Source organism: Tiliqua scincoides, chromosome 8 (genome assembly GCF_035046505.1).
Source record: "Tiliqua scincoides isolate rTilSci1 chromosome 8, rTilSci1.hap2, whole genome shotgun sequence".
Classification (NCBI taxonomy): Eukaryota; Metazoa; Chordata; class Lepidosauria; order Squamata; family Scincidae; genus Tiliqua; species Tiliqua scincoides.
Window position 1 is genome coordinate 55,011,857 of NC_089828.1, and position 17,384 is coordinate 55,029,240.

Here is a 17,384-nt window from a genome sequence, read left to right on the forward strand (position 1 = left end):
GAGCCCCTCTGCTGTAGGAGAACTTTAAAATGAAGGGATTTGTCATTGTGATACCTCTCCCATATAGCTGTGGCACTAAGACTGTGCAGCAACAAAAAGAGATCAATGCTAAATTTTTTCATTAATAATAATAATTAATTAATAATTGGCATCCTTCAGTCACGGAAGACCACGGTGTCACGCTCTGAATGGTGGCTCTGGAACAGAGTGTCCTCTCCAGTGCGCGAAGCCTGGGTAAAGTAGGTATGGAGGACAGGCTGTTCCCCATGCAGCAAATCCCCCCTCTCCTCGTCGCTGAAATGGTCCAATGGAAAGGCAGAGGCCAATACGGTTGGTTCCAGCGGCGTCGCAGGAGTTACCAGAACGTGACTGTGTTCAGCCATGAACTGCCTCAGGGACGCCGGCTCCGGATTTTGCCTCGAGGTTGACTCCTGAAGCCTTTTCCATAACTGGATGTAGCCACAAGGCAGTGGAGGTTTGGGATCAGAGTTTTCCTTCTCTCAGATGAGCTGCCTTCCCAGGCTGACGAGTCCCATCTACCCGGTGGCTGTTTAGTCGCCTCTTATGACAAGTACAGCCAAACTGAGGGCCTATTCTTTATCCCCAGCCCTCAGGGGATAATTATAAATATATATATAATAATAATACAGGTATTTATATACCGCCTTTCTGGGTCATCAGATTTCTCCTCAGACTTTAATTCAAGGCGGTTTACATGGGCAGGCTGTTCTAAATCCCTGTAGGGATTTTTACAATTGAAGAAAGGTTCTATCTTTCAAGAACCACAACATTTCAGATGGATCTTTTATGATCTGGTATCACTTCCTGGCCTCCAGTTTCCTCCCATGCAGGCTGACAAGCAGCTCCTTCATCTCTCACATGGAGGGCAGCCAAGACGCTTCTTCACTCACACCAAAGAGCAGGTGGAATAACTCAGCTCGGCTTGTCAGCTGCTTCAAGGTCTTGCCATTCACGGTGCCAGTGGCCTCGAACTGGCAAACTTCAGATGTTATCTTCAAGCAAACGGAGGCTCTACCCCCTAGACCAGACCTCCTGCATTAGAGTGTTTACTTCTCCTGCAACTTTCTCTTACTTTGAAAATTATTTTACAGTAAGCCCTTCTTTTCTGCCGGCTCGATTTCCACAGACCTGAGCATCTGCAGCTGCCAAACCCACAGCTGGATGGCCTCAGAAGGCCTCCCATTTGAGACTGAAAGTCGTCAGCATGAACCAGAAGTGACTTCTGGTTTATATTCCAAGCGTACATGTTACAATGTACAATGCACATTGCTTGTACTAGATAGGTGATATTGATGGTATAGTGTCATCAGTTGGAGCCACAGAGCCCAATCCTATGCATGTCTACTCAGAAGTAAGCCCCATTGTAGTCAATGGAGTTTACTCCCAGGTAAGTGCGGATAAGATTGCAGCCGCAGTCATTACCCAAGCACGTCCCCATCAAGCCCAAACAGTGACCTACATGGGGTGTCAAAAAATGGGGGGTTTTTTGTTGTTGTTTTTTTGCAGTTTTTGGGATGGTATATATGTATGTATGTATGTATTACAAAAAAATGAGAAGTGCAGAAAGCAGTGCACACGTGTTGGTAAGTGTGCGAACACATGAAAAAATTCAGTGTCCTAATGAAAAATGTCTTCCTTTCCCTTTTAGAAATCCGCGAAGCATTCCGGGTGCTGGACCGCGATGGCAATGGCTTCATCTCCAAGCAGGAGCTCGGGATGGCCATGCGCTCATTGGGATACATGCCTAGCGAGGTGGAGTTGGCCATTATCATGCAGCGCCTTGACATGGACGGTGAGTCCTGTCGCCTGTTCTCAGGAACTATAGTCTTGGCAGAACCAAGCCATAGTCTTGGCTGGTTTATGGTAACTTGGGTGGACACCAAGGGAGGTCACTGGTTTAAGTTCGGAAGGGTGAGATGCCAGTAGAAGCAGCATGGCTTTGGGGGGGATATCTCCAATTTTCTGCTCCTCCTTTTACAATGCCCCATGAATTTGTCCTTTCTAAGACTAGACTACATTTTCTCAAGGAGAACTTTCAGCCGTAAATGTGGAAGGGAGGGTTTACTTCCTTTTACTGTTGCCTGTTTCTCAGCAGTGGCTGTGTTGTTCCTCCCACTGGGTGCTCCCCCCCAAAGAATGCACCCTTGGGAGGGTGGAGCCATAAAAGCTGCCTTTTAATGAGTCCGGCTATTGGTTCATCTAGTTCAGTGTTGCCAACACTGACTGGCAGCGTATCTCCAAAGTTACAGGCAGAACTTCTTCTCTGCCCGGTCTGAGGATTGAATCTGGGCCCTCTGCATGCAGAACAGATCTTCCATCCCTGAACTATGGGTGTTCCTGATGAACCATACAAAGAAGTCTTCAATTATGGCAGGGCCATTGGTCCAGCTCGCACAGCGCGTTTCCCTACTCACAAATCATGTCTTGTTCTGGAGAGCTGCCATATATAATGGCCCAATCCTATTGGTATAGCTGTACCACCAGAGGGAGGGGGAAGAACAGAATAGGCCTCTAAGACTCATAACTGCACATGATGGTGCAGTGGGGACTTCAGTTTCACTTGCGGTGTGGTCGCTGCTTCAATGGCAGTTCTAGGGTTCAGTAGCTACTTTGTGGGTGTAATTTTTGGCAGAAAAATAGGGCAAGGGGAAAGGGTTTGAGAGCCTCTACCTAAGCCTCAGGTCCAAGCAGCTGTTACCCATCTAGCCTGCATCATTATCGGTTCAATGCATCAAGCATTCCAGTGGCAGTGTTGGGGGATTGGGATGAATCCTCAAGGAGCGATTGTGATCTGGAAACAGATCATCAGAGTGGCTGCACCTTAAGGGTTAATTCAGGATACCTTTCTGCATGCATTTTCCTTAACTCAGTAATTAGCAGCAAGAGACCTAACATCTTCAAAGCAGTACAAAGTTAACAGTAGCTTTACATATCCTTACATTGTCTACATCAATTCCCAGAAGATTTCCACTGCCGCAAACAAAAGAGGTCAGGCAAGTGTCGGATGTACTGCCGTTCATTACACAACCTCCAGTAAACCACAAGACCTCCGTTTTTTGTGTTTTTTTTTGGAGAGTGTTTTCTTCTCAACTCGGAGAACCTCAAGCACCAATTGATGCACTGGGCATGTGGTATAGTCTCCTGGGGCTCGGCGGCTCCTGAAAAAATGGGCAAGGGTTTGCATATTTGAGAGGCTCCTGGAAGGACAAAAAGTCACCCCTCCTCAAATGTGAAGCAGCCTCAAATTTTAGCTACCCAGTTGCTCCATTGCAAGACTTCCAAAAGCGTCAGTAGGGTGACTGAGGCCAGGCTGAGCAATTCTCCATTTTTGGCCACTCATTTTTTTTCAGGCGGCTTCATGTGGTCATTTCGGTGGCTGGTGGAAATTGGGGGGGGGGGAGGTGTGTGAAATTGTTTGTGATGCTTCTATTGGCAGCCACCAGGAGGCGACGTTCCAAGTAAGTCTTGTCATTGCTGCCACTGCCAACATCTGCAACTGGCAAAGAAATTAAAAATGGGGTCTGTTTTCTACCTCCCTTCACTGCCCCACCCCCCTTTAGCCAAAATGTTCTAGTCCAGCATTCTGCTTCCCACCATGACCAACAATCAGCCTCTGAGAAGCTCCCCAGCAGGACCTGAAGACAAAAACCTTCCTGACTACTGTTGGGCCTTGGTATCCATGGTGGATTCATTCCTGGACTCCCCCGCCCCTCCCAGCAGATACTGAGATCCATGGGAGGAGGGGGACCTCCAGTTGCATCTGGAGGTGTCCTGAGGTGTGGGGAGGCTGTGTGCGGCATCCCAGTCAAGAAACTGGGAGTGCCTCCCAAAGGCTGAGAAACTGGGAGTGCCTCTCTGAGGCCTGCCTGCGGCCTCTCCCGTGCCTGAGGACATCTCCAGACACAACCAGAAGTCACTTCCAGTTGCATCCTGAGGTCCTCTGTGGGCCTTCCAGATGTTGGATCAGAACCCGTGACAGGTCAAATCCATGAGTTCAAAATCCACGGGTATGGAGGACCCACTGTAGACTCACACACACACACCACCCAGCAGATATACTCCCACTGAACTTGGAGGCTCCATACAGCCACCAAGACTCTTAGAGCTTCTTGTCACATCTTGTGACCAGATTCCACAAATTTAGTGGGCTCTCAGAATCTTGAATTGAGACCGGAATCTGTTTACCAGCCGGTGCGGTTCCCCTAAGCTTTAGTTCCAGCACTCCCTCATCCCTAGAAGCCTGGTTTGTTCCACGCAGAAGGGAAAGGGGGAGCGACGGAATCCAGCTACAGAGCCCCCGATTCCATTATGCAGCCTCGAAAGCTCCACAGCTAAGCTGATGTATGAGTCTGCCAGGAATACCTGAGGCTTGTGGAGCCCGTTTGCCAACGATGAATGAGCTGTACTTAAAAACAAGCACAGGCTGATCAGCATTCAGTAACCTACAGCACATATCAAATGCTCCACATTCCCATTACCCAGCTCTGTTGTTTGCTAAATGGATGGGAATGAAAGTTTCGCCCTGCCAAAGAACAGCAGTGTTCTGCAAAGTCATTTTCCCCCTCATTGAGCAGGAAGGAATTATTTCGCACAATGCACAGTCGTCCCATTGGACTGTGGGTATCAGCTGATGAAATCTGGCTGGAATCTACTGCCCTGCACAACCAGAGGACACGACACATAATTGGCTTAGGGAACTCACAGCCACAAGATGCCACTATGGCCACTGGCTTAAATATTCCAAAGAACTCACTTTCCCATTTTGCTGCCCTATCCAGGAAGGCACATAGCAGAGGGCAGCTTCAAAGGTTTGAGTTCCCATCCTAGTTCTAGGGGCTACAGCAGTGGCATAGCTAGAGGGGGTGCAAAGCACTCAGTTTTGCAGGGAGCCTCACCGCATCATGCAAGCAGCCCCTTCCCTTCAGAGCCATTCTGGTGTGGGGGGGTGTATGCCTCTGTTTTGCTCCCCTGCCTGGAATGGCTCCAAGGGGGAGGGACTGCTTGCACACTGCAGTGACACTCCCTGCAAAACTTAGTGCTTTGCACCCCCTCTAGCTATGCCACAGGGCTGCAGAAAAGGGTTTGAGTGTTCTTACCTGCCCCACTGAAAACTTGGAGAGACAAAATCCCTGAACCCTTACTAAGGGCACGTGTGGGAGACCAGGAAGGCACGGTTGGAGATGCAAATGGATAGGGGGCTATTCATTTCACCTGACCTGCTGTGCGCTGATGCAGCCTGCCTCATGGTTCCATTCTCCTTGACGTGATTTCTGGCAACGTAAATTGTCCTTAGTGCTTTGTCACCTTGCATTACACACCTCTGCGGGTGATGCAACGTGCTGTGTGACTGATGGAACCTGACTTGAAGTCTCTGTAGAGGAATATGGGAGGTGGGTGTTGCTTGTTATCACTCAGCAGAGAAAGGATGTCAAGCAAGGGTGCTTGGGGAGGCTGGAGGGCCGACCCTACTTTCAATCCACTTTCTTGGCTTCCAGAACTAGCCTGGAGAGACAAAGCAAACCAGGGGGATTCTTTTTTAAGGGTGTCACAGAAGCACTGTTTAAAGGCACTGAGCACCCCCTTGGTGGACCTGTTGCTGGGAGATAGGACCATCCTTATCATTGTGGAAAGCTGGCTTTCGTACCAGACATTTGAGACCTCTTGCACTCCTACATTTGCAGCACTTGTGAAGGACTTAAAAGGTTTCTCTCCTGCAAATGTCTTTCCAAGCCTTCTTGGATCATATCCTAGCCTTTGCTTTTCAGTAGATCAGAGGTCTCCAAACAGGAAACCGCCGTGTCCTTAAAAAACCCTCCCTGTCCCAAGCGGTGCTTACCATTTTGCCACGATGCCACATTTCTTTCAAGTTGATCTGGGCACAGGGATTCAGAATGGTAAGCACCGTTCACTGTTGCAGCAGTACTAGACAGGATTGGGCTGCCTGGGGGGGGGGGGAGGGAATCTGTTGATAGCATTTTTCAGATACTTGAAGAGTTCCCACACAGAAGATAGCAAAGGTTTGTTATCTGCTGCTCCAGATGGCAGGACTAAATCTAACAAACTAAGTTTACAGGAGGGTACAAATTTTGGTGGGAATTGGTTGAAATGGGAAGAGCCGCTGGCAGTGAAATCAATTACCGGGTAGGGGGGGTGGCAGAAGAGGGAAGTGGCTGTCTTTCATTGAAAGTCTCCAAGAAGTGTTTGGACAGTTAGGCTACAATCCTATTCACACTTACCCGAGAGTGAGCCCCATTGACTACAATGGGATTTACTTCAGAGTCGATACGAATAGGATTGTGCTCTATCGGGTGCTTTCCTGCACACAGCTGGGCTAAACAGCCTTCCAGGCCCTCCTTCAGCTCTTGGATTCTATGAGAATCAGAATGCAAAGCAGTACACAACAGTTTCCCAGTTAATTTCAGGCACAAATCATGCTTAAAACCAGCTGGTCTAGACATGCTTGTCCTTCAAGCAAGGCCTCTCTTGATGAGTTAGACAGAGAGTATTGAAATGATTCATACCTTATTCATTTTGTTCCGTTTTACTGTGTACCACGTTGTATCCTCTTGTCTGAGTGGAGCTATAACAAGATGCTGATTTCTCTCCCCCCCCTCCCCGAACCTGGATAATCCTATGAGTTGCGCAATAGCAGATGTGCTACAAGCAGCTGTGGGCCAATACGTGTGGCCGATTCCATTGTCGTCTTCTGCTGTTTTATGGAGCTTGGAATGGGCCACGCTCATTCAGGTCCTGCCTCCGCTCATGCAATTTGAGGTTGCGACTGACCATACAGAACTAATAGCATTGACCAAAGCTGGAAAAACTCCTTTGCGAGGGTGGAATGTGGCTTTGTCTCTATAGATATTTATCTTTGGCCTTTTTAACATCTTTTAACATCTCTTAACTATTTTTAACATCTGTTCACAGGCCTGATCCTTTTCTAATTTGCTGCCCTATGCTCTTTCCTGACTAGTTTTATCTGACTACTATTTTTATGATATGTTTTTATCTGCTTTTAAATTATGTTTTTAAATGTTTTAACCTTTGTTTTGTAAGCTGCCTTGAGTCCCTTCAGGGAGAAAGGCGGGGTAAAAATAAAGTATAATAATGATAATAATATAATCATAATCTTTGCAAAGTCTGAAGTGTGTATTCAAGCAAGGGATGGTTCCACACAATTGCTCCCAAATGGGCCCCGTGCCCAAGGATAAAAGATGATTCCGGGGCTGGGGCACCTTCCTTATGAGGAAAGGCTACGGCGTTTGGGCCTCTTCAGCCTAGAAAAGAGATGCCTGAGGGGGGACATGATTGAGACATACAAAATTATGCAGGGGATGGACAGAGTGGATAGGGAGATGCTCTTTACACTCTCACATAACACCAGAACCAGGGGACATCCACTAAAATTGAGTGTTGGGCGGGTTAGGACAGACAAAAGAAAATATTTCTTTACTCAGCGTGTGGTCGGTCTGTGGAACTCCTTGCCACAGGATGTGGTGCTGGCGTCTAACCTGGACGCCTTTAAAAGGGGATTGGACAAGTTTCTGGAGGAAAAATCCATTACGGGGTACAAGCCATGATGTGTATGCACAACCTCCTGATTTTAGAAATGGGTTATGTCATAATGCCAGATGCAAGGGAGGGCACCAGGATGAGGTCTCTTGTTATCTGGTGTGCTCCCTGGGGTGTTTGGTGGGCCGCTGTGAGATACAGGAAGCTGGACTAGATGGGCCTATGGCCTGATCCAGTGGGGCTGTTCTTATGTTCTTATGTTCTTAAATACACACAACAATAGACACCTGACACCACATTACAGGTTTTATAGAAAGCAGCAATGATTTTACTTCTGAATTCGTAAAAAGTCAGTAGTATTTGTTTACACTGTTTATATTTTTATTTTTTATTTTTTATTACTAAGGGCACAATCCTAACCAGGTCTACTCAGAAGTAAGTCCTAGTTTGTTCAATGAGGCTTACTGTCAGGAAAGTGCAGTTAGGATTGCAGCCATAGTATGTTAATTAATTGCAGAATAGAGTAAAATTTATTTCTGGTCTTCCTTTCCAGGGGACGGTCAGGTTGATTTTGATGAATTCATGACGATACTTGGCCCAAAGTTGGTGTCTTCAGAAGGACGGGATGGTTTCCTGGGAAATACAATTGACAGCATATTCTGGCAGGTAGGAAGGCATCATGTGCCTGAATGGGAGAGTTGGACATCTCAAAGAACCGTGTGTCATTTGTGTGTGTCTTTGTGTGTTTTTCTGAACTATTCCATTCATGTACTGCATCACAAAGTGGATTTGTCAACTTCGAGAAGTACAGTCGCTGTCCCCACGTCTGTGTAGGGATATGCTCCCACTGCCCCCGTGGATACCCAAAACTGTGGATAGTAGTGAACACCACTTACCATGTCACTGCCAACAAAGGTGGGCAGGAAATGGCCTCAAGGGCTGCAAACAGCACAGGAGGGCTGCAAACAGCGCAGGAGGGCTGCAAACAGTGCAGGAGGGCTGCAAATGGGGACAGATGAGCACTATGGGGGAATTTGTGAACCATGGATAACTGAAACCACCAATATGGAACCCACAGATATGGGGACGAGGGTTGGGGCTACTATATATGTCAACTGTTTATTATGTCTGTGGGATGACAGGGCTGTAGGTTGGTGTTTGGAACAGTGACCCAGGCTGGCCAACAAAGGTGACCTCACTGTCTGGCCACTCCCTCTGATGAGTCTGATGGAGTGACCGCTGATGAAGGTGACTCTGGGAGGAGACAAAGCAACTGGAACCATTTTGGCTACTTGTGTTTTGACCCGTTGTGAGGGTGTTTGGGTTCAGTGGGGTGGCTCCCAGAGCATCCCTGGCTTCAGATAGTACCGGGGGGAGGGGTTTGTGTCAGCCTGGTCCTCCTCCCTGTTGTGGCTGTAACTCTGGTCTTAGGCAAGGGTGGGGAGAACCACCACCACCTCCTGCCTCCCTCCAGCCAGCCAGCTCATCACTGGCCTTCTCCCTCTTTATAGGGCCAGCTCTGCCTTCCCTGTCCCCTCCTCTTCCTTCCAGGTGGGGCTTAAAGGGAAATCCCCTGGCCCTGCCCGGCTCTATGGTCAGCATCCTCATTCCTCCTTCCCCATACCTCTCAGCTTGCCTCTCAGGTGAGGGGTTGCCTGGCGCCTCTTGCGCCTCCATCCAAGCCCCTGCCCCGATTGCTCTGCTCTCCCTCTCAACCTGGGGTTTGCCCCCCCTTTCGTACCTGTCGGGGTCTCGCAAAGCCACGTTTGACGGTGGCAGCCCTCCCTCACGGAGGCTTGGGCGCTCTCCTTCCAACCAGTTAGCTGGCTTGCCCTTCCAGGAGCACCCCTTCAAGGTAAGTCAAGGCCCTGGTTGGGTTGGGGGTCCCTGACACAGTGAAATCACTATACAGGAAGTGGACCGCAGAGGAAGCAGGCAGAGAGCGAGAATGCTAGATTCCTCTTCCTGTTGGCATTCTCATTGTTACCTCCTCTAGCAGCTACACGTCCAGCATTCAGCTGTCTGCTTCCTTTTAGTGGCGTCACTGGGGTTTGCTTCACCCGGTGTGGGAGGCCAGCGCGTCACCCCTATGCCGGACATCTTCCTATTTAGTGGGTGGGGCAACGCCTCGAGCAGTGGGCATGGTGATGAACCATTTTCCTGCCCCCACTCCCAATGGTTTTTGGCTATAACTTTTGATAGAATATAGCTGTTTCAATGGGGTTTATTTCGTTGCATTATGTATGAAATTACACGTTGATTGATATGTAACAGGATGGTATTATTTGAAAATACCAAGATTTTGGCCGGTAGTGATGTCACACCCCCCTCCATCCACATCACCCAGTGCAGCCTGCAACCCCATAGGTTCCCCAAAGGTGTAGATTCCTCTCTGTGGTGGAATCTCATTTTTAAAACTCTCAACCTGGTACTGTTCACTTGGCATTGACTCTTTTGACCTTTAAGTCTCAGATGAAAGTTCTGTTGTGCCGCCTGGGCATTTGGTAGGAATTTTAAATGATGACTTCATAATTTTGCTGCTTTTTAATCTGCTGGTCCTGGTGGCTTCGTGTCCTTTAGTAAAAGTTATAATTGTGTGTGTGTGAGTGAGTGAGTGAGTGAGTGAGTGAGTGAGTGAGTGAGTGAGTGAGTGAGCCATCTTGAAAATGTTGGTTAGGGATGAACTGCCACGCTTAAAAAAAATAATATTGTGTAGCTTTAAAATCAGAGTTGCAACAGAGCGTGGTGGGCTATGATGTTTAGAGTTGGTGGTCATGACCAGCACAGGGTGGGCAGGGGACTCTCGGGGGGGGAGGGGTAGTGCGAATGTATGCCCCAGCATCCTGACAGTGGCACTGTTGTATATTCCTGTGCAGGGCCAGTGCCAGGCTATTTTGCACCCTGGGCAAGGTAGACTATTTTGTTTAAATTCTCGCCTTCCTCCCAAACCAGGGCATTGCAGCAATGTACTCGTGTATCCTCGGAGCTAGATGGTATATCATTTTCTTTTCATCGTTCAAACAAAGTAATCAGGCACACTGAGAAAAAGGCACACAGTTCTGACATTCATGCATCCAGAAACTAAGCCATAAAGGATAGCACACCTGAGATGGGGGAGGAAAGGGCAGGGAGGGGTTGAAGGAAAGGTAAGGAAGCATTTGGGACTGTATAGAAAATTGTGGCTTTTCTTGTAATCAGTATGTGGCTTAAGAGCTGCAAAAGAGATGGAAGTTCCATGTCATCTTAGCAAGCAGTCTGGTTTTGACAGCCCTCTGGCTAGGATTTAGTACATAGGTTGCAAATGCGAAAAGGGAAAATCCTATTAGAGAACTGACTTTTTACATGGTGGAACATCAAGCAGGCATCTCCCTTGACTTAAGAGTGTGGAATGGTTTTGCAGTGAATAAAACACAGGAGTAACGAATCGTATCGGTGTTTGTTACTTGTTTCCATGTCAAGGTTCGCTGTGTTTAAGGCTTAACTGGGCCCACTGGCAGTGGGGAGCTAACTGGAGAAATGAGTTCTGCAATTGTGGGTTAAAAAAAAAAAAATGATCACTGTGATTTTAACGAGACGTGTTGCAAGCATTCAATCGGGGAAGCTCAAAACAGTGAACTTCTTTGCTCAAAGGTTTGGGAGGCAAACATGGATGTGCTTGAAAAGCCTGAAGTGATTGAATGAGCTACTTGCAAAGGTTCTTTTCGAGCAAATCTTTGTGAGAGGTGGAGCTTTGCAAAGTTTAGAACCTTGGTGAGTGCAGAAGGGTCGGCTAGGACAGCCTGCAGACAAATCATCAAAACCGGCCCCAGAAGCATTTTTGGTATAGATTCTGGAATTTTGTTAGGGTTTGTAGAACTTCGGTTTGTCACCGTTTTCCTTTGCCCCTGTACCCTCCAAAAGTCCAGTCTTGAGATCCAGGAGATCTTCTAGACTGATATGGGATGGGGTGCAGGGGTTTGCAGCAGAAGAAGATAATTGGTGGAAATTAGGGGGGCTTGTTGGCAACCTTCAGTCTCGAAAGACTATGGTATCGCGCTCTGAAAGGTGGTTCTGGAACAGCGTCTAGTGTGGCTGAAAAGGCCGATTTGGGAGTGACAGTCCCTTCCACACCGGGAGCAAGTGCAGTCTGTCCCTGGTCTGTCTCCCTGGCTATGGGCCTTCCTTCTTTGCCTCTTTGCCTCAGACTGTTGGCCAAGTGTCTCTTCAAACTGGGAAAGGCCATGCTGCACAGCCTGCCTCCAAGCGGGCCGCTCAGAGGCCAGGGTTTCCCACTTGTTGAGGTCCACTCCTAAGGCCTTCAGATCCCTCTTGCAGATGTCCTTGTATCGCAGCTGTGGTCTACCTGTAGGGCGCTTTCCTTGCACGAGTTCTCCATAGAGGAGATCCTTTGGGATCCGGCCATCATCCATTCTCACGACATGACCGAGCCAATGCAGGTGTCTCTGTTTCAGCAGTGCACACACTGCTTCAGGGGGGCTTAGGTGTGCCTTTTGCTCATACAAGACACTTTCTGATCCAGTCAAATAGGTTCCTTATTCTTGCCCTGCAGAAAAGGAAACAGCAGGGTTCAGGTTCAGCTTTTAGCATAAGTTTCTCTGTCTGAAATGTCTGTGGAACAAGATAAATTGATCCTGCCTCCTGAGCTATTTTTGCTTGTTGATTGTGACCTGGATGATAGAGATAACACACTTTAGAAAGCCAAACGCAACATTTGTGGGCTGTTGGCTGCTCATTAATTATCTGCCATCAGCTGCATTTGACTGATAAGGACCTTCTCAGATCCTCTAATATTTTATATATTTTAAAGATTTATTGCTTATATTTGTACTTCAGTCAATCTTCTCAGAGCTGCCTTCTACTGCGTCAGAGCCTTCATCGATCTAGATCAGAATAGTCTACACTGCCTGGCAGTGGCACTCTGGGGTTACGCAAAATCGACCACAAGGGAATTGAAAAATGGGGGCATACGTGACAAGCCGCAGATGACTTGGTTTTCAGCTCCGGAAACCAACGGGGACATCAAAGAAGCTTTGGCACGGTCCTGGTTCTGTGTGCAAAGTTCTATCTAGAACGGATCTGAAATGCATCTCATTTTCTCCACTGCATTCCAAAGGAACCAAAATGGGTCCCCAACTTAGAGATATCTCAGGTGGGCCTGTGTGAGACACTTCTCAGGCTATTGGCAGCTGCCATTTCCCCCCCAGAATCCCTTCCAGAATGGCACCGCTTCATGGCTTCATGGCCTGCAAAGGTGTGATGTTAAATGAATAGTAATAAGTGCCAGTTTTGTCTTTTAAAGCCCTTTTACAGCTTGGGACCATAGTATTGAGGAAGCGTCTTCGTCCATATAACCCTACCCGTCCTCTCAGGTCATCGGAGGGAACCCTTCTGACTGTGCCACGACCAGTAGAGGTCAGGGGGGTGGCAGCTAGAAATAGGGCCTTCTCAGTGGTGGCTCCTCATTTATGGAATTCCCCTCCCCTGGAATTAAAAATGACTCCTTCCCTGGAGACCTTTCAGCGGGGGCTCAAGATCTTTTTATGTAGGGAGGCTTTTAACTGACCCTTTGGGTTGGTGCTTTTAATGAGATATATTTTAATAGTTTTGTGATCCGGGTTGTTTGTTTTATTTTAATGTTTTAATTGTTTTTAGCTTTATGTTTTTGTTATCGTTTTAACTTTTGTACTCTTTTTATGTTGTTAGCCGCCTTGAATCCCCTTCAAAGTGGGAGAAAGGCAGGGCACAATCTCATAAGTACTTTCCCACCTCCCTCAAATCACTGTTTGTTTTTTTCTTTCTCAAGCTGCCATACTTCAAGGGGAAATAAATACTTCATTCTAGTACAGTGATTTTCAACCACTGTGTTGCAACCCATTGATGCCCACAGTAGAGGCATTGGGGGATGTGAGCCCCACCTGCTGGCAGCATGGTGTGCCTTGTCAGTTGTTCGAAACGGATGATGTGCCTTGACCATTTCAGTGCCTTGTCAGTGTGCTGTGAGATGAAAAGGTTGAAAATGACTGCTTTTGTAGCTACCCACACTGAAAAGTAAAGACTGCTGTGTGTACATAGTTGTGTTGCTCTAATAATAAAATAATAATAATACAGGTATTTATATACCACCTTTCTTGGTCTTTATTCAGGACTTTATTCAAGGCGGTTTACATAGGCAGGCTTATTAAATCCCCGTAGGGATTTTTACCATTTGAAAGAATGTTCTATCTTACAAGAACCACAACATTCAGGTGTTACTTTCTTGATCTGGTTTCACATTCTGGCCACCATCCTCCCACACTCAGAGCAGATGGAATAGCTCGGCTTCAGCTTGTCAGCTGCTTCAAGGTCCACGGTGCCGGTGGCCTCGAACTGGCAACCTTCGGATGTTATCTTCAGGCGAATGGAGGCTCTGTCCTCTAGACCAGACCTCCTGCCCATATCCTGACCAGACCTCTATCCTGCACCCCCGCTCCAGATGCATGACAGGAACAGAGCAGATGGAAGCATCTCAGATAGTTTTCTCCTAGTTTTCTTCTCCATCAAGGTTCCCCCCTCCTTAATGCTTTTCTTCCACCCTCCCCCAAAGCAAAATGAATCTTGGATTAGCACAGACCAATTGGTTCAGAAAGCCTTCCATACCTTCACATTGTGGGGAATCAGCTTTCAGATCAACTCTGATTCAAACCTTTGCATCAGTGCACGGAAGCTGGGGTGAGCCCGGGGCATGCCTTCCACACTTTCCCCAAAAAACATGTACCCAGACATGGAACAGCTAAAAGGAACATCTATCAAGTGTGTAGCGCAAATGTGTCAACCTGCCCTGGAAGGAGAGCGTTAGGAGAAAAGAACATCATTTTGCAGCAGCGAAAATGGAGCGGAATGAATGCAAGTGTGTTCCCTTTTCCCCCTGTTGGCGCCCGAACTGGTAACGGCAGATCCTTGGCAGGAGAAGAAAGGCAAGTGAGGTCTGCTTTCAATAGGCCGTTTAACAAAAAATGGTTTAATTGGCTCGCAATTATCCACGTTAAAGATGTGATTTTTACTGATGGGTTGTGTGGGTCTCACTGCGTCTCTGTACTGGGGAGCAGCCCTGAAGGTTCTCTTAATGCCTCCCTATGGGATGTAATTTTTCAATCAATGGATAAAGTGCTTCTGTAAAAGGTAGCTTTTCAAGAACCATAAAGCGAAACAACTTGGCATTGTCACCAGGGCCCAGTTCGGCAGATTCTTGAATGGGCTAGAGAAGGAGCAGAAATTATTCCACCAAATGGTAGCCCCACCCCTTTTCCCATCCATTTTTGTCTCACGTGGGTTGGTGACAAGGTACATCTCCCCACACAGTTGAAGGTTTTAAGCCCCAGCATCTCTGGGGGGAGAGTGGAAGAAGGGGTGTCAAATTTGTTCCATGTAGTGGGCCAGCATGGAGCCGACTGAGGACCGCAAGTGAAGCAGGAAGTGATGTCATTAAGCAGAAAGTGATGTCATTAAGCAGATGTTGGCCAGAAGTACGCGTGTTGTTCTCATGCAGAAATCCATTCACTGCAAATGACATAAGAGGAAAAGTTGCAAATCTTGATCATATTTTCCAAGGTATGGGAGAGTCCAGTTATCGCACGGGCTGCCCTTTCAGCAGTGCCGCTCCTGCTGGAGCATCACTCTGCAGCTCAACATCTGAGAGATGCTCGGCAGAAGTGGCACTGCTCAAAGGGCAGCCCATGTGATAATTAGGCTCTCTCAGCACCCTGGCAGTGTCTCCGCCTCTCACCCTTGGGCTTCTCCTTCCCTCATAGTGTTCCATGCCTTCTGAGGCCTCCTTCCCTCCCTCTCTCCTAAGTAGGATCAGCGCTGCTGAAAGGGTGGCCCTGGGGACAGCCACAATTATAGCAGCGGCCAGATAAAAAACTTTGGGAGCCTCATTCAGGGCCTTATGTTAGACACCCCTGATCTGACTCAACAAGGTCCACACTGACTGGCAGCTGTTCTGTAGGGTTTACAGAGAGAGGGCATTCCTAGTCCTACCTGGAGATGCTGCCAGGCGTTGAATCTGGGGGGCTGCTGCATGCAAAGCAGATGCTCTACCGCTGGGCTTCAGCTCCTGCCTGATTAAAGCAAGCAAGGCTTTTTGGCATAGTTTTCAGAGGTTAGATGCAGCAGCCCAAGGGAGTGCCAGGGACACGTTTTTTATTGATGAAACCAACGTCGAAAATCTCCTATGGCAACCTGGTCAATTGCGCTGGTGGTGGCAGGGGGGGCAGGTCTGGCCTGGAAGTGGAGAAAGGGGTGGGCTTTGTTTTTTCTGTTTGTTTCCATTTAAATGTGAGAATCCCCCTCTAATAATTCATTTAATGTCTCCTTAGACTTCAGAATCAGGGAGCTCTGAATCAGCAGTTGCAGCAGAACCTAAAAAATTCAAAGACAAAGCAATAATGACAGTGGCTCAGAGCAGGCAGCTCATGGTTGGGTGATACTCTGCAGAAAATGAATTTCATTGTACCCCCCCCCCTGCCCCCAGCCATCACTGACTCGATCCCTGGTTTTGGGAAGGCTAAAGCTGATGTAAAACCATCTGCTGTAAGGAAATTGAGGCTTAGGCTGATCCACATGTGAGCCGTCAGACCGATTTAGAGGACCGGACTGTGGGATGCTCTGATGCAACGTCTCTAAGAACGCACCCAACAGCTCCTCTTTCCACTGTTGGCCAAGTCGCACAGACTGGTGTTTTGGCTGTCGGTGTGTCTTTCGCTCGGGTCATGTCTGTGCGAAAAGACACGACATGAGCCAAGAGCCTGGCTAGATAAGAACATAAGGAGAGCCCCGCCAGGTCAGGCTCACCTAGTCCAGCTTCCTACATCTCACAGTGGCCCACCAGATGGTTCGGGGAGTACACAAGACAAGAGACATGCATCCTGTTGCCATTCCCTTGTATCTGGCCTTCCAAGATAGCCTGCTCGGTTGCACATGTCCAGATTTCTTTCAGAAATCTGCCAATCCCATTTGAAAGGCACCTAGACCTTAAGGTCCCATCACCACATCCTGTGACAAGGAGTTCCACAGATTAATTATACGCTGGGTAAAGAAACATTTTCTTTTGTCTGCTCTAACTCTCTCAACACTCAGTTTCAGGGAGTGTCTCCTGGTTCAGGGGTTGTCCGAAAGGGAAAAGAACATCCCTCTATCCACTCTATCCACCCACCCTCTGCATTATTTTGTCAGTCTCAAATTCCACCCATATGTAAATGCCACCAAGATTACTTCATTGCATGTCTCTTGCAGGGTGCTTGCGTTGTCATTTTTCTTCAGCTGTCTTGCCCAGAGAGTCTCCAGAAGTTAAACTCCAGAAGTCAGATGCATCTTGTCTTTCTTGCGCTTTCATGTGTGCGTAAACACTGAAGCCTCATGGCAGCACCTGCCCTGCAATTGTTGTCGCCCGTTTTGCACTGGTGATAACGTGCTGCTGGAGAACCATGTTTTCCATGGATCTTTTTATCCCAAAGAACAAATGCCCCATTAACCTTGAAGCCGGAGGCACACTGGCCCTGTGGTGTTAATGAACACAGCAGCAGATGCTACTCTCTCTGTCTTGGCCCAAATGGACTCATCATGTTGTCTGCATCACTTCTGAACATACTCTCCAGTCCCCTGTGTTTCGGGCAATCCATGAGCAATTCCCTTTTAGTTAAGAGACGCTGCAATATGTGGAGGGTTCAGGTGGTCACAATTACCATTTCCTTTTCTGTGCAAAGGACCTGCAGTGCGACACTTGAGCTGTGTTGTATACTTCGTCACACCCCCAGGGTTTTGGGGTGCTCAGAGTTGTTGGTTCTGAACCCTAGAGCCCTCAAAGATCCCTGTTC

The 17,384-nt window shown here is 47.9% G+C and overlaps 1 protein-coding gene across 2 annotated transcripts in view; it reads left to right on the top strand.

The window, feature by feature from the left end:
- LOC136659215 (calcium-binding protein 8) overlaps positions 1-17,384 on the top strand; it is a 77,888-nt gene that overhangs the window by 38,368 nt on the left and 22,136 nt on the right. For both annotated transcript variants that reach the window (XM_066636333.1, XM_066636332.1), the window contains exons 2-3: positions 1,670-1,813; positions 8,087-8,199. In XM_066636333.1, coding sequence (XP_066492430.1) covers positions 1,670-1,813; positions 8,087-8,199 — 257 coding nt within the window. The remainder of the gene's footprint in view (positions 1-1,669; positions 1,814-8,086; positions 8,200-17,384) is intronic.